At 42.4% G+C, this 22,027-nt stretch overlaps 1 protein-coding gene across 5 annotated transcripts in view; it reads right to left on the bottom strand.

Moving 5' to 3' along the window:
* PPP2R2B (protein phosphatase 2 regulatory subunit Bbeta) overlaps positions 1–22,027 on the bottom strand; it is a gene marked incomplete at both ends in the record, with an annotated part of 465,894 nt that overhangs the window by 97,358 nt on the left and 346,509 nt on the right. For all 5 annotated transcript variants that reach the window (XM_082836001.1, XM_082835999.1, XM_082836000.1 and 2 more), the window contains 3 exons: positions 10,270–10,382; positions 16,747–16,912; positions 19,902–19,999. In XM_082836001.1, coding sequence (XP_082692127.1) covers positions 10,270–10,382; positions 16,747–16,912; positions 19,902–19,999 — 377 coding nt within the window. The remainder of the gene's footprint in view (positions 1–10,269; positions 10,383–16,746; positions 16,913–19,901; positions 20,000–22,027) is intronic.

Genomic DNA, 22,027 nt, shown 5'->3' with positions numbered 1-22,027 from the left:
CCCAAAGTAAATAAATTTGTTTAAATGTACTTAAGCTAGGATTTACCATATTTTCTTGAGCAAGAAACATTTGTGAGCATGTATGTGCGTGTGTTTTTACAACCGCTTTTAACAATTTTTCTGGTAAAGGACACGAGCTCAACTGATCATCTGATGAAAACAACAAATTCCAAGAGTGCGATCCACTCTCCTCCATTCAACTACGTACAAATCTAGGACCTTTCTGGTAGAAATTCATTTCCTACTGGCTCAATCATTCTAAGGAAACCAGAGAATTAAATCTTTTTCCGGTTGATAACAATCTCCTTTAACATAAAACTCCCCTTATAAAATATTTTCGTCCAACCAGTTTCTTATACTTATGCACCAAAGAAAAGAAAGTATCTTCCTATATACACTAACCTCTAGGGAAATACTTAAAACTTTTTCTCTGGTAAGGACGGGTATTTAAAATCAGTGCATGAGTGGAAGTCTGGTTAGCAATGTACTAAGATCAAAGTGATCTTGTTTTCTATTGAACTTGACTCCAAATCCATTTTGTGTTAATGATTTTCTAGAAAACTCTTACGTATAATGAGCAGAGGCCTTAGAATTCCTCTTGTGATTTCAAATGAGTTCTTTGCATAACTTGGTAGCAAAAGGGACCTAGGCTCATATTTTTGATCTCTATTTAAATAAGTCCAATTGAAAACCAAATACTATAAATCAGCTCTAGGCTATGTTAACATTCTAAGGTTTCCTGAACAATGGGCTTCTTGGTACTTTGTGCCGTGTGCACGCCTGCACACGTATACACATGCATGTGTAGTTTCAGGGGCTGGACCTCACACCTCTTACTCAAGCAAAAGTGAGCTCACATTGGAGAGCCAGGACCTGGTCTGGGGACACTGTCTTTCCCATGACACTCATAATTCAGATAATTCCATCTGAAAGATTCAGAAAATGGAGATACGTTTCTTCCTCGAATCATCCAATTATGCCCTGGATTTTCCATCTACTTTAAAAGTATACAGAGAGCCCTTTAAAGGAAAAGATGGAGAAAATCATTCTAATAACTTCTGAGAAAAATCCGTCTGGGTCAGTGTGAATTAGGTTTGACCCAGTGACAAGATCCTTGCTTGCAAAGCCTGGAAAAGGTTGGCAACCTGCCCCGGCCTGACCAACCGACCCACATCTCCAAAATTCAGACCATTTAATGACCAAAGTTAGGAAGAGAGAATGGGTCATAGTCTAGAATACGGTGCCTCCTGACCAGGGATTCTCAAGATAAACTGCACCAGAGACCATGGAAACATCGAGATTTTCTTCTCTAACATGCTCCTTTTCTTCTTCTGGTACTAGTGGACTTCTCAGCTTCCCACTGTCATTGAGTGTACCTGTGGGGAGTGTCATTTACTAGTTCCTATCACATTCGAGAAGCCATGGCTGCCTTCCAAAGGGGTTGGGAGCAAGAGACAAAGAGAATTTGATCTTAAGCCAGGTATAGGATTCTGCTTATATTTACCTTTATCTTGGATCTAATTACTACATGGTAAATGCAGCACAACGAAGGTAGCTTTGAGAGGAAAGAAAATATCTTCTTGTCAGTGAAAATATTCTGAATCCAAGGCAGCTTTGGAGGGCCAGGGCAAACACACATTCAAAATAAAGCAGAATGGATTGCTGGATTCACTATCATCAAAACATAATGCTGCTTTGAACTTTTTCAATACATTCATCAGACTTTCCTGAAACTCCTGGTTGTCCAGGTGAAAGACAAGATGGGAAGGAAGAGGAGAAAGGTAATAACATATATCGAGCATCTGGCAATCGTAAGGCATCACACCAGTACTGTCAACACGTTACTCTATTTTATTAGCATGACCTCTGTGGGAAGAATGTAGGATGAGTTCCATTTTTCAGATGATGGCTGAGATGTGGTCAGAGCCCTAGCCCTTTAAAAATGTGACTCAGCCCCTTAGTAGCTGCAGCCCTTGGGTAAGTAACTTCAGCTTTCTGAATCAAATGTCCACATCTGTCAAATGTCTCAAACCCAGCTGATCTTCAGAACTACCTGGGATACGGCTGAGAACTATGGGTAGATCCCTTGGCCCTGTGCCTGGACATTCTGAATCAGTCAGCTGGGGATGATTTAAGACATTTCTAGACTCTGATGATCATCCAGATTTGGTAAACCATGATCTAATTCCACGCATCCTTTCTGCTCCACTTCCCCCCCCGCCCCCGCAAACAAAACGGAAACCCCACCTGGGCCCAAGGTTCCCGCAGCACCTACCATCTCCTTCATGGTTTCTTCCCTAGTCCCTGCTTACTCATATTTTAGTTTATACCAAATATTCAGATGAATATATCAGGCATTCTATTTAGTCCAAGAGGTAGGATAGTAGTATGGATTTTAGAATCATAAAGACATGAATTCAGGGACTTCCTTGGTGGTCCAGTGGTTAAGTCGCCATGCTTCCACTGCAGTGGGCACGGGTTCGATCCCTGATCAGGCAACTAAGATCTCACATGCCGTGCGGCATGGCCAAAAAATAGAAGAAAAAAATAATAATAAAGCCATGAATTCAAGTCCAAGTACAACCACTTACTAGCGTCTGACCTCAGGCAGGCTGTTTAACCTCTCTGGCTTTGGTTCTCGCATCTCTGAAATGAGGTTTATTTTATTACCTTCATTATAGGTTTATCTTGAAGAATAAATGAGCCAACATACGGAGCATCCCTGGAACAGAGCAGATGCTAATACATGTCCGCTGCTCTTATTATTATTTCAGTTCGTTCCTTTGCCTCGCATTGAACCCAACTAATGTTGTCTCACTGAATATTAGCCTAAGAACAGGGACATCCACAAGTGTCACCCCTAAAAGGCAAAACATGCCAACACACTGAGGCTTGGTGGTGAGGGTAGTGCCCGGGGTTCCCGTGGAGTGCTTTCTGATCCCATACATGAAACCCCATGACACAGACTGATAGAATCAGATAATGATGGCCATCAATAACGATAACAGAAATTATTATTTATTTTCATAAACAACAGAGTCCGTGCGTCCTGCTGAGTTACACACATCACATGCCAGCATTCACTTGTGCGGTAGTCAATCAATGGGGGATTGCAATATCCCCTCGCTGAGACAGGAGGGGGAAGGGATGGAGTGGAGGTTGAGAAATTACCCACACCAGAGTGACACATTCACAAAGTTAATCTAATCCAGGGGCCGTCCGGGTGCCACTGCGAGCATGTGAATATGGAGCAGCCTTGATTGATTTTGCACTGCAGTAGCTAAACACTTCATTTTTATTTGCAACAAATATAAGGAAAGGAAAGCTGAAGCTGTAAAAGCATTGGCTATGAAGCCCCTAGAGCATCAATACATCATAAAATGAAGTCTAGAAAAATTAAAAATGGGTACGGGAAGACTGTATCTGTGTCCTAAGAGGCCTCCGTTGTCGAGCAGAAGCCCAAAATGAAAACCTAAGGCAGGGATGGCCGACCCTGACTCGACCAGTAATTTGCCCTGTTACTGGCCTGGGATTACCCATTCTCCTGGAGTGAGCCTTATCACACGGTCGCCACGGAGGCGGCAAAAAAGCACAAAGGCCGTGTCTAGACCGAACACATTTCATTCTCGGTTCTGCCTCTCAGAGCCTCAGTTTCCTCTTTTCTTAATGGGGGTAATCACATCCAGATCACCAGAAACAGGGAAAAGCAATTCATGTCCTACTTGCTCCCCAAGATCCTTGGGGGCATTAAATAAGACCCCCGCCCGCCCCCACCCCCGGCATGAAAGTCCATCTATCCCTCAAGACGCATGTTGAAAATTCCTTCCTGGTCCTATAGCTCTCTCTTTCTGTTCTCCCTCTGAAGCGCTATGGCAATCTTCTGTGCTTTTCTCGGGACACTTACCCGATCCGGTGTTTCTCAAAGTGTGGCCCAGGGATCACCTGTGTCAGAATCACCCGGGGATTTTCTAAGGGGGATCTGGTCAGTGATGTTATTGGGTACAACTCAGACCTTCTAAAGCAGAATCCCTAGTGATGAGGCCAGTGCCTGTGTTCTAAAATGCATCCCAGGAGACCGTGAGGGCACTGTGGTTTGAGAACCACTGCTTGAATTAATTTCATGTTGCAGCGACTTGCAACATTCCCCTCCTGGCCCCTGGAGGACACAGAGCATGTTTCACTCATCTTTGTAAGAGCCGCTCTGTAGTATGTACTTCGCACGTTGTCTGGTGCATAGAAGGCACTCTATAAGTAGGATAAAAAATACATTGAAAAGTTCTACGTGTCAGATGCTATTATCCTCATTGTTGTCTAGATCAAGGACCATGCAATAAATAGTCCTGGATGATGGTGAAGGGCAGGAGCTGTGGGGTCAGATAGACCCGGGTTCCGTTCTTGGCTTTGCCACTTATTATCTGTGAGGTCTTAAGCCAGTGCTTACCTCCCTGATCCTCTGTTTACACACCTATAAAATGGGCATGATGCCTAAGCCATAGGATTGTGATGAAGAACCAACTATAAAATATACAGAAAACTGCTCAGTGTGGAGTCTGTCCCTAGGAAGGGCTGAATCAATGTAGTTGCTTTTATTGGTAAACTTAAACCAGTGGTCTGTTTAATCAGTTCTCTAGAAAACAGATCAGGCAGTTAAACTAGTTGTTTCACAAAAACGATCATTTTGGGGAAAAAAGTGTGTTTAGCCAAGCTGTCTAATCCCATGACCTGTTGGCAATAATCCTCAAGAAGTTCCCTTCAGAATTTGGAGCTGGTGAACGCTCATGTCGATTTGCCATGGTGTCTCCGACTGTGGCTAGGAGGGTGTCTAAACTGCCATCAGTGGGATGTGTAAACATCAGGGCCATTCTAGGTGGAAAAATCACAGCAAAGTCACAAGAGTGTGTGTGTCCTGAGCTGAGAGAAAGACAGAAGCAGTCACCAGCAGAAGGCATGTGTGTAAAAACATGATATAATTGAATCTTTTCTCTAAAATTCAGTGCATCCATTGTGTGCTCAACCTGTGGCAGAAAAGCCTTTGCAGCCCTCACCCTCGCCCTCCGCTCCGCCCAAAATCTAGCTCCTACACTAAGAAAGCTTTGCCGAAGAATTCCGAGAGACACTGATAATGAAATTCCCCTGCTCTGCAATCATGAATGAGTATTTTCTTAGGATGTAGCTGTAGGGAATCATAAAGAAAAGCGTCAGATTTGGGGTCAGATGGATTAGGTGTGAATCCCAGCCCCACCACTTTCTAGCCATGAGATCTTGGAGCAAACAACCACTTGTCTACTCTGAAACTCAGTTTCCACGTCTATGTAATCTATTCGTTTGACAAACATACCCTGAATACCTACCATGTGCCGGAGCTACAGGAGAGGAGACGCGTGGTTCCTGCTTTCACGGAGCTTACATTTCAGGGGAGGGGGAGGGGAGGCCGACAGTGGACTAATGATACATCTGGCCAGGAGGAAAGTTAAGAATAAAGGGGCAGGGTAAGGACACCGAGAGTGAACGGGAAGATGTGAGTGTGCTACTTCCCCTACAGAATTCTAGGAGAGCTTCTCTGAGAAGGTGGCACGTAAGCAGAGACTTAAATGAAAGGAGGGAGGGAGGCTTTGCATGATCCAGAGAGGATAACAGAACCCGAGAGAGTTACTGTTAGGACAGAATGATATAAGGGTATACAATCCAGCACCTGGCATATAGGAAGCACTCAAAAATGTGGCTATTATTATTATTAATATTAATATTAGCTGTAAGGAATATCCATTAGAAAACCTGAGTTCATTACATCCCCTTCATTTTGGGGAGTTATGGTGTCACAGGTTGGGAGCTCACACCTTCCAGACAGACTCTGTGTAACTCTTTTGTAACTGGTTCAAAAGCACATTTCCACCTGGCCTAGGTTCCCAGGGCGCTGGCAGCCAATCCTAACGAGGGGAATAGTAACTCCAGGCTCAGTCTGCACAGATAAGTACGCCAGGTATGATTCCTCACCACCCATCTCCCCTCCCGGGCTGATTAAGTTACACGAACCATGAGTTTCCGTTGCCAAGAAAGGGCTCTGAGGTCTGCTTAGCTGTGGGTATTGGGAGGTTGGAAAGAAGGGCATGGAGAATCTTGCTAAGTGGAAGTACGTAAGACCTCAAGGTGAGGTCAGAGGTCAGAGGTATGGAAACTCCGTGTGTGAATGTGTGGGTGAGAGAGAAAAAGGGAGGGAGGGGGAGGGAGGGAGAGAGAGACACATGCATACACCCTGACCTAGAATAATAATGGCACTAATTATTAAGAAAAGCATTTAAAATGCCCAATGTATGTGTCCAAGTTGAAGAGCCACAGCTCTTGATTTTCAGTCCCAGCTCTGGAACAAGCAGTTGACAAACACTGGGCAAGTCATTTTCCCTCTCTGAGGCAGCATCAGGTTGAAGGGCTCAGGGTCCCATAGATCAAGGTTTGATGCTTAGCATGATCTTGGGCATCTCACCGAAACTCTGTGAAGCGCATCTGTTCAATGGGTATCTAACAGTGAACTGTACCTCATGAAGTAGCCAATGCAGATACAGTGTGCAGCATGGTGCATGGCATATAGTAAATGCACAGTAAATACTAGATCCCAGCATCTTCACCTGTCTTCCTACTTGGCTGGTCTGAAGATGAATCAGGGAATTAAGTAAGTAAACACTTTGTGATAAAAATGGTATTTTACAGGGTTTCCCTGGTGGCGCAGTGGTTGAGAGTCCGCCTGCCGATGCAGGGGATGCGGGTTCGTGTCCCCGTCTGGGAAGATCCCACATGCCGCGGAGCGGCTAGGCCCGTGAGCCATGGCCGCTGAGCCTGCGCGTCCGGAGCCTGTGCTCCGCAACGGGAGAGGCCACAACAGTGAGAGGCCCGCGTACCGCAAAAAAAAAAAAAAAAAAGGTATTTTACAGCTTATAAGGTGTTATTATTAAACTATCATCACGATTATTGCTTTGAATGTTATAATATTAAGCAGGAGATGTAGTGTCCATAGAAGTGCTGCTCAAAGTCTCTCTGGGTAATGAGTGATTGGATTTGAAAGGCTATCTTGCATGAAAAAAGGAAAAAAAACAACCACATTCGTACTTTGAAAAGCTGAACCTCCCAGCACTGAAACAGAACAGGTTCATTACTCAGTGAGGATTAATTAGCTGTTGGGTATTATTAAACATTCTCACTTTCAAGATCCACGTAGAACTGGAAACTATGAAGTGTACGAGAGGTACAGGGAAGTACCTGTACCTAGTACCTAGGTACTAGTACAGGGAAGTACCTAGTACAGGGAAGGAAACTAGGTACTAGTACAGGGAAGGAAACCTAGGTACTAGTACAGGGAAGTACCTAGTACAGGGAGGGAAAAAAAAAGCCACAATTGCTGGCGATGCAAATGTCAAGAGCAGAGCATGTTAGTAAATTATGGTCTGATTAATATCACATCAGCTCATTCTCTGTTTGGAGTCATTGTTCTGAAACTGGTTTTCAGGGTTGCCTGGTTCTTCTTCTACCACTGGGATCAAAAAGAAAGCAGGCTGGCCTTTTCAGTGTTTGCACTGAAAGAACACTGGAGTGTGGATGTTTACACTGAAATGAGGATACTTGAAAGCCTAGGAAGGTAGACGAGATGAAATCAGATACGAGTTTTACAATATGATAGCAAATGTGTCTCACGAGCTGATACAATAACTTGAAATGACTGAAAAGTAACAGAGGCTCATGAAAACCAGAGCGTGGAGGAGCCTTACGAGATGATAAGAGTCCAGGGATAACAGATCCCTTTGTCTCAACCACCAGGGGCTCAGGATAAAAATGCAGATCCCTCTGGACCACCCAACTTGCTGAAGGGAATCACTGAGGCTGCATCCTGGGAATCTGCATTTGTAACTGGCACCCATGGTTGCAGAACCACTGACTTTGTCCAGTCCTCTGCTCAGTTGCTTAGAAACTAAGCACGGAGAGAAGAAATGAGATTCACTGGCCCAGGGTCACAGATGGTTAATAAGGACGCAAGAACCAGAACTGGGGTTTTCTAAGTCCCAGCCACTCCTCAGGGCCTCCTTCCATGTTTGACATGTACAAGTCCACTTCATAACATCACTGTGTCACTTTGGGGACAACCTCTGTTCTAATGGAGCTTACATAGAGTCCTTCTCTCTTCTTCATCATGGGAATGACATCCTCCCGGGGGCTAAATACAAGTATACAAAATCCCACTGGATGCATGGACAACTGGAATTCATAGTAGGGACTAGAGATGGCATCTGAGAAATTCCATCCACATAGCGAACAAGAGCAAGGTAACATCTGGGCAGAAGTTCACGTTATAAACTCTCCAGTGGCGCCTAATCCACCTGTTTTCTCCATACGATTGCGAAGTCCGAAGGGGTGAAAGACTATCTTGTTCCTTTTGTATCACCAGTACTGTGCTTGCCACTTGGTAGACATCAGTGAATAGCTTGAGGAGTGAATACAAGAGTATAAAAAGTGTATGAAGAGAAAAATGGGAATTTTCTCAAACACATAGGCCTACTATCACTAGGGGGGAATAACAGTCATGAAAATGATGATGATCAGAGTAAGACTAGAAACCATCAGCAGGAACTAATATCACTGAGTGCTTTCTCTGAGTGAGATACTACACAGGCTAAGCTCTCTATCACACACAATACTGTACTGAATCTTCACAACAATCCCAGGAAGTAGCGACCATCCCTCATCCCTGTTGTGCAGATGTGACATGGGAGGCACAAGGACTTTAAGTAATGTGTCCAAGGCCACCATCCAGAAAGGAATGGAGCCAGAATTCTAACCCAGGACAGAGTGACTCAATGTTCATACTCTTCACTGTTCTTTCCTCCAGTCTCAAAATCTCTGAGCATTTAGAGCATCGACCCAGTCTGATAAGGTAAACTTGTACGGTTGTTCTCCAGGTTGAAGGCATAGGCGGACGAGAGGAAACAGAGCAGCCAATGCTCGTTGGCCCAGAAGAAGCTCAGTAGAAGACCAGGTACCCACTACTACTGGGTACACACACGACAGCCTAGCATTATGGGCCGCAAAGAGTCTGTGCTCAAAAAGCATCTGCTGAATAAACAGATGAACAAATGAATGAATGAATGAACCAACCAGCCAGCGAATCAGGCACACGATGATCATTCAATTCCCACATTTGCCTCTAAACATAGGATGACAACCCCTTTTCCCCACAGGTATTGATAGTTCAGTGTCTCTTCGCAGTTTTTGGTTTTCAGTAGAGCTGCTGGCATCTGAAAGCACATATTTTACCCAGTTCTGGAAGCGGCTAGGGGCCAGGGCTGGTCCCAACATGTGCCTGGCTTTACCGTTCACAATGAACACTCCAAAACTAAACTCATCACCCAGTCCCAAATCATTTTAATCTCTATCTAGAGAGCCTTCCTTTAAAAGTCTGCTTTTAGAAATCCATTTCTAACACCATTTCCCTAACAGACATATCCCAATCTCCCAGAACCAAATATAATTTCTCCCTCCTTCGATCAAACTGCAACTCTCTGACTCTCATTGCATTTATCTTACTCTAGTTACTGTCATAAACATTTGCATATTAGTCCTACCCATCCTCTTTCCTTACCAGACTGTGCTTTTCTGGACAGCAGGAAGGAAGCTACCAAGACTAATAGTAGAGATCACTTCTTGAGTACCAGCCATGGAATAAGGGCTTTTCATCCTCACTGCATTTTAGCCTCAGAAACCCACACACAGTAAAGTACTAGGTTCACTGTTTTGCAGATGGAGAAACTAAAAATAACTTGCACGACAGAAGTTCAAAAAAGGGAGTGACTATGTGATAGTCTGGTAAGTGGCAGAATTTGAACCCAGGCCTGTTTGATTCAGAAGTTCATGTTCCGAATCACAAGACTCCAACTTCCTATCTGGGGAGTTCCATGCCTGTACCTTGAAGGTGCTCAAGACATGTTAGATGATGCAAACAGACAGAGGCTAAGAACATAGTAATGCATGGCAGTGACCCTGCAGGTAAGTCCTCAGGGGCAAAAGGAAACGTGGATTTATAGTCATCAGAGGTTGGCGCCTGTCCTGTTCCTTCACCTACCACCAGAGACTCACATAGGCGGGGCCTCTGCTTGACCTCCCTCCCTCACACCTGAGAGGGGCAACCTACAGCAGCAGTCAGCAGGCAGCCAAACTTCCCCTCCACTTCCCCTGACCCTGGTTGCCAGGGAAACTGAAAGAAGGTGGAAAACCAGCCGTTGGGCTCACCCGCAAGGTGGTGATGGTGGCAGGATCCCGCAGCCGGCCCTCCTCATCTTTCAGGTTGTAGCCTTCCGGCCTCTTATCACGCTCGCTGACTTTCCACAGCTTCACAGTTTTATCTGCGGAGGGCAACCAGAGGAAATCAAAACGACAGTGAGAGGAAACTGGTAAAGGAGTCTTTTTTTTTTTTTTGCGGGACCCAGTTGGGGGCGGTTGCAGGGAGAGGTGAGGGTCACGATGGAAGGGACTGCTAGGGAAACTGGCTCATGTCAAGGGCTTCAGTGCATAAATCTCAAGGCCTCTGAAGGCAGAGCTCATGTTTCAAAATGAAAACATTTATTGTGCTGAGACAAACGGTTTCCCTGACAATGGGCTGTTAAATCTATAGCTTACATTTAAATTGGATCGTTCAATAATATATCCTGAACACTGAATAAGAGTAGTCGCAACATACGTAGAATTAACGATGTAACCATGTTAGCGCTTTCCATGGAGAATTTACTTAATATTCACAATAACCCTGACATGTCGGTCCAATTATTATCCTCATTTCAGCATCCCACCTCACTAAACACTGTCCCTAGCATGGCCTGAAAGGCCCTCCGTGACCTGCACCCCTGCGTCCTCACACTTTATGATCTCACTGTCTACCCCACTCCCTGCCACTTCCTGTGCTCCTGCCGCCCCGTTTCCTTACAGCCCCTGGTATAGGTTAATCCCACTCCAGCCTCAGGGCGTTTGCACTAGCTGCTCCTCCTGCCAGGAAAGCCCTTGACCCTCTTTTTCACAAGATTTGTTCCTTCACTTTGCTCTCCTCTGTTTATGTCCCAACCTCAGAGGGGGCCTTTCCTAACCAACCTACGGAAAGATGTTTTCCTCACCGTTCTGTATCCCCTCTTCCTGCTTTATTTTTATTCAGAGTACGTTTCACTCTCTGGCAATTTAATTATCTCGTCTCCCTCACAGTAATTTAAATATCATTGGAGGCAGGGATTCGGTCTGTCTTGTTCCTCACTGTATCTCCAGCACCTACAACAGTGCCTGGGGCATGGTGGATGTTCAAGAAATAGGAGTTGGATGAACGAATGCATCTCATTTACACAGTGCATCTTGTTAGCGGTACTCAGGGAAGTAAAATGAGAAGGAGATTCATCCAAATGCTTTCCCCTTGCAGTCTCTTTTCTGAGTCCCCAGCTGGAAGTGACCTTTCTCAGTTCTGTACTGTCCCAGGACTCTACACCACTTGGTGACCCCTGTCATTCTCTACAGCAAAACAACAAGGGTGAGGACTCCAATGCCTACAAGAGGTAGGCAGTGCCCGGGGAATGAGTGGAAGGGGGCGGGGCATCGGGGGAGCTGGAGATGGCATGCCCCACCTGCAGTCTTTTGATTCCATCTTTTAAAAATTGAAGTAGAGTTGATTTACAATGTTGTGTTAGTTTCATGTGTACAGCACAGTGATTCAGGTATATGTACATACATATATATATATAGATACACACACACACACACACACACACACACACACATATATATACACACAGATATATATATCTATATATACTTTTTTCAGATTCTCTTCCCTTATAGATTATTACAAAATATTGAGTAGAGTTCCCTGTGCTATACGGTAGGTCCTTGTTGGTTATCTATTTTATATATAGTAGTGTGTGTATGTTAATCCATTTTTTAAGGAAACATGTTTGGGCCAAACAGATCATGTCTGTGGTTGCAGGCCTTTGTAGGCCTTTCTTATCAGATCCTGCGTTCATTATTTGTGCTAACTTCTCTTCTGGATGGCAGACACTCGACGGCTCCTCTGCGTCTTGCTCTGTGCCTACACAGGCTGGCTTTGGAAGCAGACAACCTTGGGTCCCATCCCGACTCCAACACCAGCCATCACGTGGCCGACGGTTGGGATTCACGTGCAGTAGGCACCTAACTAGTCTTTGGGTGACAGACAAAGGGGAGTAGCAGATAAAGCAGGAGAAAAGGTACAGAGTGGCCAATTAAGTTTGAATTTCAGAAATATGAGTAATTTTTTAGTATAAGTATGTCCTCAATACTCCAATCTTACAAATAGAGATAGTTAACTTCTCTACGCCGCAGTTTCTTTACATGTAAATTGGGGAAAACAGTGTCGTCCTCATGGGGCTCTTTGAGGATTAAATGAAAGAATGCATGTAGTGTTTAGCCCAGTGTTGCACTTCTAATAATGGTTCACAAATAGCAGCTGTTGTTAGAATTAGCAAACTGGGCAACTGTTCTGCAATAATAAGATGTTGCTCTGACAGCATGAGCTTCATCCCATGATGATGTCAGCACATCTTACTTCCTGTCTGTAAGGCTGTCAGGGGAGGAAAGCCACCCCTGTATCCGGCCTATATTAGGATTCCCTTGCTCCTCTGCCCCTCATCTCCCTCCTCCATCTCTCCTTGGCAAACGCCTTGTCCTCAGCGGTCTGAAATGCACATTATGAAGTGGGCTTCCTGCAACAATTTGGCTACTCTAACAGAGAAGGGCCCCTGTTTCCTAATGTGTGGGCATCACTTGGGCTGGTCATGTCTGCTGGCACACCTGTAAAGTCTACTAAGTGTAAGATTTGTGCATTCAGCCCGGCTTGTACTGGGACAGAAGGCGAAGAAGTCTTTCCCAGATGTTGGGTTGAATTTAGAATTTTCTATCTATACTCTTCTGGTCCTACCCTCTCTGAATATAGGCTGCCTAATGACCTGCTTTTTAGGTTGGGAAGATGAAACATGGGCCATATGTATTCAGTCATTTGATTAACTACTAATCAGAGATCAGAGTAGATTAGCTACTGTGGCTTAGAAGAACCCAAATCAGTGAATTTTAATACTGATTATTTTCTATTGCTGGGCTATGGAATGTAGCCCATCCCAACTGCAAGGCAATTCTTCTTTTATATTTTTCGTATTAGGAATGATTAATTGCTACATAGAGAAAGAGAGAAATTGGAGGTAAAACATAAAGAATAAAAATCCCTAAAATCCCTGCAGTCCGGGACAACCATTGTTAACATTTTACATAGTTCCTTGTAGTATTTTTTTCTACGCATTTTTTTGAAGAGGGGTACAAACCTATAATAATATCTCATATATAGATTTTACATTTCTCATTTTATTTTCTTCTTTTTATTACACAACTGGTACATAAAATTGTAGAAAATGAAAATGAACACCAAAAAATTAAAAACTCCTTCAATTCCAGTAGACAAAGACAACTACTATGAAAAATTTATGTATATCCTTATATTATATTTGTGTGTGGAATTATATAACTTTTTAAATAGCTTTTAATAGATGTATCATGCTATACATAGTTTATAATAGCTTTCTTCCTATTTACCTATCTATCCCAACATCTATTTCTACAAATACATAATGTATTTTATGTATTTAAAATGCATAAAAGAATTAGTTAATAATTAAAGAGAGAATTAGTTAATAATTAAAGGTCTAGTAATGGGAGATTTATTAATAAACTATAGAAAAAAACATACAAGGGAATACCATGCAGTCACTGAAAATGTTATGGTATTTTAGGAGAAATATTTCATAATTAGGAAGGTATTCCTGTTATTATGTGTTATATTATTATATAAAAAAATCTGGTTGCAAAACAGTTATAGAATATGTCATATTTTTGTTAAGAAACAAACAGATTTATCCATGCCTCTTTGTTTTTCTCTTTTTTTTTTTTTTTGGGGTTCACGGGCCTCTCACTGTTGTGGCCTCTCCCGTCACGGAGCACAGGCTCCGGACGCGCAGGCTCAGCGGCCATGGCTCACGGGCCCAGCCACTCCGCGGCACGTGGGATCTTCCCGGACCGGGGCACGAACCCGTGTCCCCTGCATCGGCAGGCGGACTCAACCACTGCGCCACCAGGGAAGCCCTGCTTTTCTTTTAAAAGACATTAATAGTGGTTCTCTCTGGATAGGAACACTATCCTTATCTTCATTTTGTTTCTCTGCATTTTCTAAATTTTTTACAATGAACACTTATTACTCTCATAGCATGAAAACCAAATTAAGTATACCTTTTCCTCTCATCATGGGAATTAAGATAGAAGTAGACATTCTAGGTAAAGCAATGTGTCTTCATCTGGCAAATAATTTTAAGGTCCATCTTTACAACTGAAGGTTGGTTTTATTTTTCATGAAAATTTCTAAAGCTGGGAATGTATTCTAGCAGAAGATAAAAACTGTACCCAGCCATAACGGGATAAGCACAATTTTTAAAAAAAAAAAGATAATTGATGGTGAATTCAATTCAATTCCCCATGGTTGGGGTGCCTGGAGTTATTCTTGACTTTATTATCACACAATTTTTCTTGATTCAGTAGCTTGAAGCTTTCTGGATAAAAAAGTCTGAGGAACATGTGGCTGTTACTATGAGTAATGGCTTTTTCTTTCTTCTGGCTGGCTCCCTGAGTAGTTTATCATTACTTGTGGCAGCTTTTAAACACAATCTTATCATCTATCTTCATTTTCTCTTTTGTACAGTAATTCCAATTGTCTTCCATTAATTTTTGCATGTTAACCTATTTGGCTTAAGGGGGATTCTCAACCTCAATATTAGTATAAAAAAGAAAATCACATATGAGCATGGGAATTTTCCTTCTAAGAATCATTTTGAGATGCTGTTGGCATATGAAATAGCATCCCAAATGGGAAGATAATATCCTTGTTAATCAAAAAACTATTTAAAAACTCAATTAACAGAACATTATGCTATATAATTAATCTTCATTGCATTTCACTGATTTCTTTCCCATCCCCCCCACAAAGTAGTTAATATGTCTTTGAAGTTTATTGTAATAATCAATAGGCTACGTTTCATAATATAAAGTAAGCTAGCTATAGAAGATAATCAGATGCTTTTTCTCTGCCTAAAGTAATTAAGTCAAAATCATCAGAAGTTTCTTCCATTCTAAGTTGTGTTGAATCTGCTGAGCCTTTGAGGGAAATTTAAACAAAACTAAAAGGGAAGAGACTGAAACAAATCATGTGGCTTGACTTTTGGGAAATCAAGATCAAAAAACGTAAACAAAACAATAAATGAGAAAAAATTAAATTACTTGGAATCTGGAGAAACAGATGAGTGGAGATCTGGTCATGTTGAGATAAGCTATGCTTGAATAACCCTAAACTGGCTATTTCAGAACGGTAACTTTATAGATTTATACACTGGCTTTTTCATTTGAGGGACTTTTTTGGTTCATATGCATTAAAAACTTTCCCCTCCTGTTTTTCATAAGATTAAAATACAACTCATTGTGAAAACTTAGAAAATAAAAACAATAAGTTTTTATTTTCTAAGTTTTCACAATGAGTTGTATTTTAATCTTATGAAAAACAGGGGGGAAATTTAAGGAATAAATTGACAAGTCACCCATAATGCACAGTCAAAATTAATCATGATAAACCTTTCAGTGTGTTTCCTTTCAGTCTTTAAAAATGTTAATATATGTTTGATCGTAGTATATACACAGTCTGCATTTTTTTTAACTTACATATGAGCATTACCCTTTCTTAATAAATGTTGGAGATAGGCAGAAAGCAAAGCCCTCGTTTCTTGATTTATATTTAAATGTGTACTCCTCAAAGACACACACACACAGGACGATGAATCACTCTCCAGCTTATTTGCTTGGGAGATGGTGTTTAATTTGTATATACTAATCCTCTAATTGTTATGCTATTCAATTAGCAGCCTTTCGTATATGATTTTATTCTGAATTGTTCTGAGTGTAGATGGCCTCTTTCACAGCAAGGGTATTAAGAAGTTTTAGGGTTGGTAATTCCACTGTGTAAAGGTTTCCAGATTAATACGGAATCGGCTTCCGTGTTCAACCCCGAACATTCTCTCTCTCTGACCCATTTATATCAACTCTCCCTAAACCAACAAATGATATAAGAAGAGTATGAAGGGAGAACGGAGAGAGAGAAGAAACCATTACTTGATCAGCGTTTTGATGGGGTCCCCTCTCTTCTTGACCTATGTTTCTACTAGAGAGCTTGATTGTGTCAGACAAGGACATCTGCTTTCCAAACCCCCAAATATATTCAGGGATTAATAACTTCTACTGAGTACGCCAAACACACAGGGACGGCATGTTTAGTTTCCCGAAACGTGTTCCCAGAATAACATTCAGTAAATCTTTAGACAGGAAGTCACATTCCCAAAACACCTGGAAATAATCTGCATTAGTCAAAAACTACAGATAACAAGTCTCACATAATTCGACCATAAATTTGTTATTTGTAAAAAAGAATAAGTACTATTTACGGAGGGCCTATTCTCTGCCAGCCATTCTGCTAGGCCTCTTGCAGATATGGTTTCTAAGTTTTTCAACAGGCTGCAAGGTAAAAAGGAAAATGGAGGCTAAAAGAGATTGAAATACATGGTTTGCTGACCGTATCTCTGAAACTACCAAACAAGACAAGTCACCTCCACATACCATTAGTAGACAGAAGGAAGTAGGCTGCATTCTGCTGAGGGAGCCATCTTATTTTATTGATTTTTTCTTCTATTTCTAAACTCTTCAGGTAATCGAACTCGGGTTCATGGCTCTGGAATGTGCTGTAAACATTGTATTCACCCCTACGATGAACCTGATTTTTACTCTGTAGGAAGGGAAAAAAAAGTCACATGAAAGATTAAATCACATAAGCCAACTGCAAATTCACCAGTTCCTTCCTTTTTCTGAGTAGAGTCATGAGGGGTGAGACGGGCAGGCCGTGTCCAAGTGGGCTGAGGGCAGGACTACAACGGCCATGGGTTCCTCCTTAGCTCGGTGCCCTCAGGCTGTTGATCATGAACCCCTGGTGGTAAATACTGGCCCCTTCAATATTTACAACTTTTTACTTATAAAGTATATACATAAACTGCTGCATGTCTTGGACACCCTTAGGAGTGAGTCATCCCATGCTGACGTCCTTTCAGACTTGTATCAATCTTTTAACAAAAACACAAAGCTATAGCATCTGCACCTTTCACCAGCCTTTTAAAATCTCATCAGATCTTCACAGAATCTCTGAGAGGTGCACAGAGCAGGGAAATGAACAAAAGAGGCTCACAGAAATTAAAATGACTCCTCAAAGGTCACACAGCTTATAAGCAGTGGATCTCTCCCTCTCCTTTTTCCAACATGAATAACAAAACAGACATGAGTGCAGAGATGACATGTGAATCATTAGGAGAACCATGAGACTTTACACCGGCTTTCCCCCAGCGCTGATTATGCAAAGTGCACACAGCAGGAACTAAATAAATGGTGAGAGAACAAAACATAAAGGAAGGGTGTGCAGAAAGGGAGGAGACAAAGAAGGTGGATACGAGGAAAAGATGGTGTGAAAGAGAGAAAGGGAAGAAGGGAAAAGGAGGAGGAGAGGTTTGCATTTTAGGACCTAGTGAGCAAGGGACTCGAGATTCAGGCTTCGGAAAACTGTGTTCAAAAATTCAAATCCAGGTCTTGCTAGGCATTTGTCACAAATGCTTGACTCTTAATAAAAGGCTCAATTAAAAAGAATGTATCTCTGGGTAGATACTGAACATTCAAACCCAAGTCTCAATTTACTGATGGGTGATGGTACTGATACCCAGATGTTAAATGTGCCTGTGGGGTCACTGAGGTTCCTTGAACAAATTTTCCAGGACAGCACGTCTTGAGGATTCACGCACAGGAGCCACACATGGGAATCAAAAGGAGGCCTGACCTAGATGTTGTCACGTGGCTGTGTTTCTCAAGCTCAGTGTTCATTCAACCCCAAGTCTCACCGCAAAGCCCAACATTTAACTGCAGGCTATTATCCTCAACATTTATTCCTTATTGAACAATACCACCCTCCTTTGGAAAATGTGTCCCCCTTCTTTCTACTCATGAATCAGGTTCCCCAAATATTTCAGTAAATTAAAATAGGTGAAAGCTATAAATACCTAATGGGAAACATGGAGCGGAATATTACTGGCAACACCCTGCCTTGGGTAATTTATGCTAAACAGCTCCTCTGGTTTCTCTTTATCATCACTATGAACCTAATTGGATTTTTTTTAAAAATTGAAGAAGAAGGTTTGAAAATCAATTTTAAAAGGACTTTAAAGGCTGACATCCTCGCTCCTATCCTGTTTACTGCAGAGAGAGCTAGTCCACCTGAAAAATAAATTTTTACGAGTGTTGATTTGCTACCATCCAAATCAGACTGTCAAGTGTGTGTAGGATGTGCCAGACCAATTAGCACTAGGCAGCTCCGGAATAGCAGGAAAAATTCCAGGTCACGAAGAGCTATTAGTTCCTACTTGCCAACAACATTTTCGTGTTTCCAGGGCCAATGGAATAGGCTGGGTGCCTGATTTAACGCTGAACACTTGAATTCATACAGAACCCCGAGGGATTACGATGCCCTTATAGAAATTAATTGCAAATAATGTGCAATTACCAAATATATCACCTCTAAATGAGGCTTTCCTTTTTTGAGGGGAGGTGGAACACAAATGACTTTGAGGCACAAAGCAGGCTTTAAATTGCTAGGGAAGTCTCTTGTGAAACCTCCCTCCTGCACTGGGCCCTCCTGCTACGCTGTGCCGGGTGAATCTCCGAGGCAGGCAGTAGCAGATGGGCGAGTTATTTGAACACAGACTGGCCTGCTGGAAGCTTCAGGACCACGCCGGCGGAGGCCAAGGAAATCAAATTGGGCCATAATTTCATTCTGACAGAACAGAAGCAGACACCAAAAAACTCAATTTATATGAAAAAGAGAAACAATTCCTAGTGGAACCCAAGTCTCAGGAAGAAATGGGCTTTTCGAGATTCACTGGGAGTTAGAACTGCTGCTCAGAATGCATAGAGCATTCAGCTGCAGGGAACTTCGTGTCACCTATAGTAAAGTGTGGGCTACGTGCATTGCTCAGATGGCATTTTCTGGGATTTCACTCCCTTTGGTAGGGGGAGCTACCATTTTCTTCTTTTTTTTTTTTATGGTTAGCAATAAAGTATTTTTAATGAAGGTATGTACGTTGTTTTTTTAGACATAATGCTACTGCATACTTAACAGACCACAGTATAGTGTAAATATAACTTTTATATGCACTGGGAAATCAAACAATTGGTGTGACTTGCTTTATTGTGATATTCCCTTTATTGCGGTGGCCTGGAACTGAGCCCACGATCTCTCTGAAGCGTGCCTGTAAATTGTATGTATTCTCTTCTGACCCAAGTTATCCTTTTCATATCTGTTGGGGAAGGGTTATATTTTTTATCCTAGGTATTCTGTTAGGAGTCCCTGAATTTCAACAGCTGGAGGAGGATAAACCCCACTGAAAAAGGAGGCGTTACACTCAACAAGCACCCGTGGAATTTTGCAGGTCAGATGAGAAGTGAGGTCGTTTTGAATGTGCAATACCCAGGTTTGGAAAGATGAGACCCTGCCCAGAAAAGGCTCTATTTTCCGGTGCTTTTGTGAGCCTGAGTGTGTAACTACTGATGTTAATGACTTTTTGGCAGTTTTAGTTTGCAAGCCAAGCAGCAAGGTTAAGGGCAACACATGAGGATTAAGGAACGGTGGGAGGCCTTCTTTAAAAGAAGAAAATGGCTATTTTGCATTCACTGCCACTTACCTCCTGCTCTCGTTGAAATATTACAACCCGACCGCCCTTGTCCCCTGTCGCTAGTAATTCTCCCGTGTGGTTGAATTCTACCGTAGAGATAATGTCAGCTGAAAAAAAGAAGACAAAGGCAATTTAAGTAACTGCACACTTACTTTGAAACGATAGATAATAGACATACTTTTCTGTGCATTTAAGGGCTTAGGGCTTTGTCTCTGCAGTGGAATTTACAAGGATTCTGTGTTCTGTATTTTAAGTGCCACTAGAAGTGGCACTTGGGAAAGTAAATTTCCCAGATGCCCACCCTGCACTGTGGGTCTCTAGGAACAACTGGAGAGAACAAAAGGAAAAAGCACATTCAGACCCTTTTGTTTTGGGCAAGAGAAAATGAATTTCTTTACGGCTCAGGGAAATGGCGATTTTCTTTGATAACTTCTACCAACCACAGGCTCTTTTCCCACCCGCGTCCTTCTGCATTCCCCTTTCTTCTACACCCAGAAACTTCCCCAGATGAGTTTCAGTTGTGGAATCCAAACGAGGGCTGAAGACTGAGGAAGAAGGGGTGAGATGCTTGAAGCTCAGACACCGAAAACAAAGGGGCGGATCACAGAGGAATCGTCGGGAAATCTCCAGGAGCTGGAAATTCAAGGAGGGACCCCACAAATGCTCCCCCTTTTCTGGTGAGCCGAACACACCCTTCTGGAAGAGCAGGGCCTTACTGCAACCCCAGGAGAATGGTGCTGAGAAAACAGGGTCACGAGGTCAGAGGGAAGAGAGAAATTTGTACTCTGTATTTCTTATTTTTTAAGTGTATTTTTTTTATTGGAGTATAATTGCTTTACAATGTTGTGTTAATTTCTGCTGTATAATGGCATGAATCAGCTGTATGTATATCTATATCCCCTCCCTCTTGCACTCTGTATTTCTAAACAGAGAAAAGACACAGGCATCAGGAACTCAGCTCACAGATAATTGCTGAAGGAATGCCAGCCTACCAAGTCTTTCTTCAATGCTGGTAAGTTACCCCCCGAGGAACACCGACAGGTAAATTACCTATGATTGGATTTATTAGGGCTATTTTTAGAAAAATGTCAGAGGTTAATTCCTCTGCAATTATTCCCCTGCAGGGCTCCAACAATTGCTACAGAGAGTGCAAATGAGTTTAAAAAAAAAAAAAAAAGAAGGAAGCAGGGGAATTATGACTGTGGCCTTTGACAGAAGTACATTCTGAAGATTATGTCCATGTAAGGAAAGCAAAGTGGGAAACAGTGAGGTGGAAAACTAAGGCAATTACCCCTGAATAATTCAAATCTCAAATCTTACTTTAATATCATCATTTCAGGATTTTCTTTGTATGCCTGATCGATTCAGGTAAGTAGTGTAAAATTCTCCACTTTGCTTCTAACTGTCCTTTTCCATCCATGAAAAAGCTTCAAATGGTCATTCTTTGCGCAGAAGGAAAAAGAATAAGGCACAAACCACAGGCACCTGCAAGCCAGGCACATTTAAAAGAATAATTCATGATTTCTGTTTTGGCGTCTTAGATAACTGACCCCAGTGGTAGCAGATTCCAATCCTACAGGGCCACGCACGAGGGGACGTGGAGTGAAGTAGCAAGCTTGTGTTTCCTCTTAAAAGACAAGTGGCTACTCAGTTTACGCCAACTGTGACTATGAAATATTACCTGTGTTGCCAGATATTCTGATTTTTTTTTAAAAAAGGAAGCTGGAAATCCAGAGTTTTATGCAAAATCGCTTCAGTTTTACCTATTGGCAACCAATTATTTTGTTCAGTTCCGTGACATTAAGAAAAATATAATCTTGTCCATCAGCTGAAAATGGTTTGTGGGTCACCAGCTTCTGACCTCTGGTCTCTAGAGTCTGCCTTCAGAAAATGCCACCCCATTCCTTAACTGACAATCTCAACTGGACATCCCATCCATTCGCTCAAGAAGACCCCACAAATGAATACTACCCGAAGGAAACACAAAAGAAGCTGCATGGCTACTCAGTTCCTGAAGGAAGTTTAGAAGGCCCATTTCTAGAACAAGGGCTCAAATAGGAAGGAGCAGGCAAGCCCAGCAAAGCTGGGAAGCCAGCCACCCGGAGTGATTATCGGCCACTTTCCTTTTTTAGAGT

The sequence above is a fragment of the Leucopleurus acutus genome, assembly GCF_964270905.1.
Source record: "Leucopleurus acutus genome assembly, chromosome: 3".
NCBI lineage: Eukaryota > Metazoa > Chordata > Mammalia > Artiodactyla > Delphinidae > Leucopleurus > Leucopleurus acutus.
The sequence above is the reverse complement of the archived record's forward strand: the minus strand, read 5'-3'. Positions and strand labels throughout refer to the sequence as shown.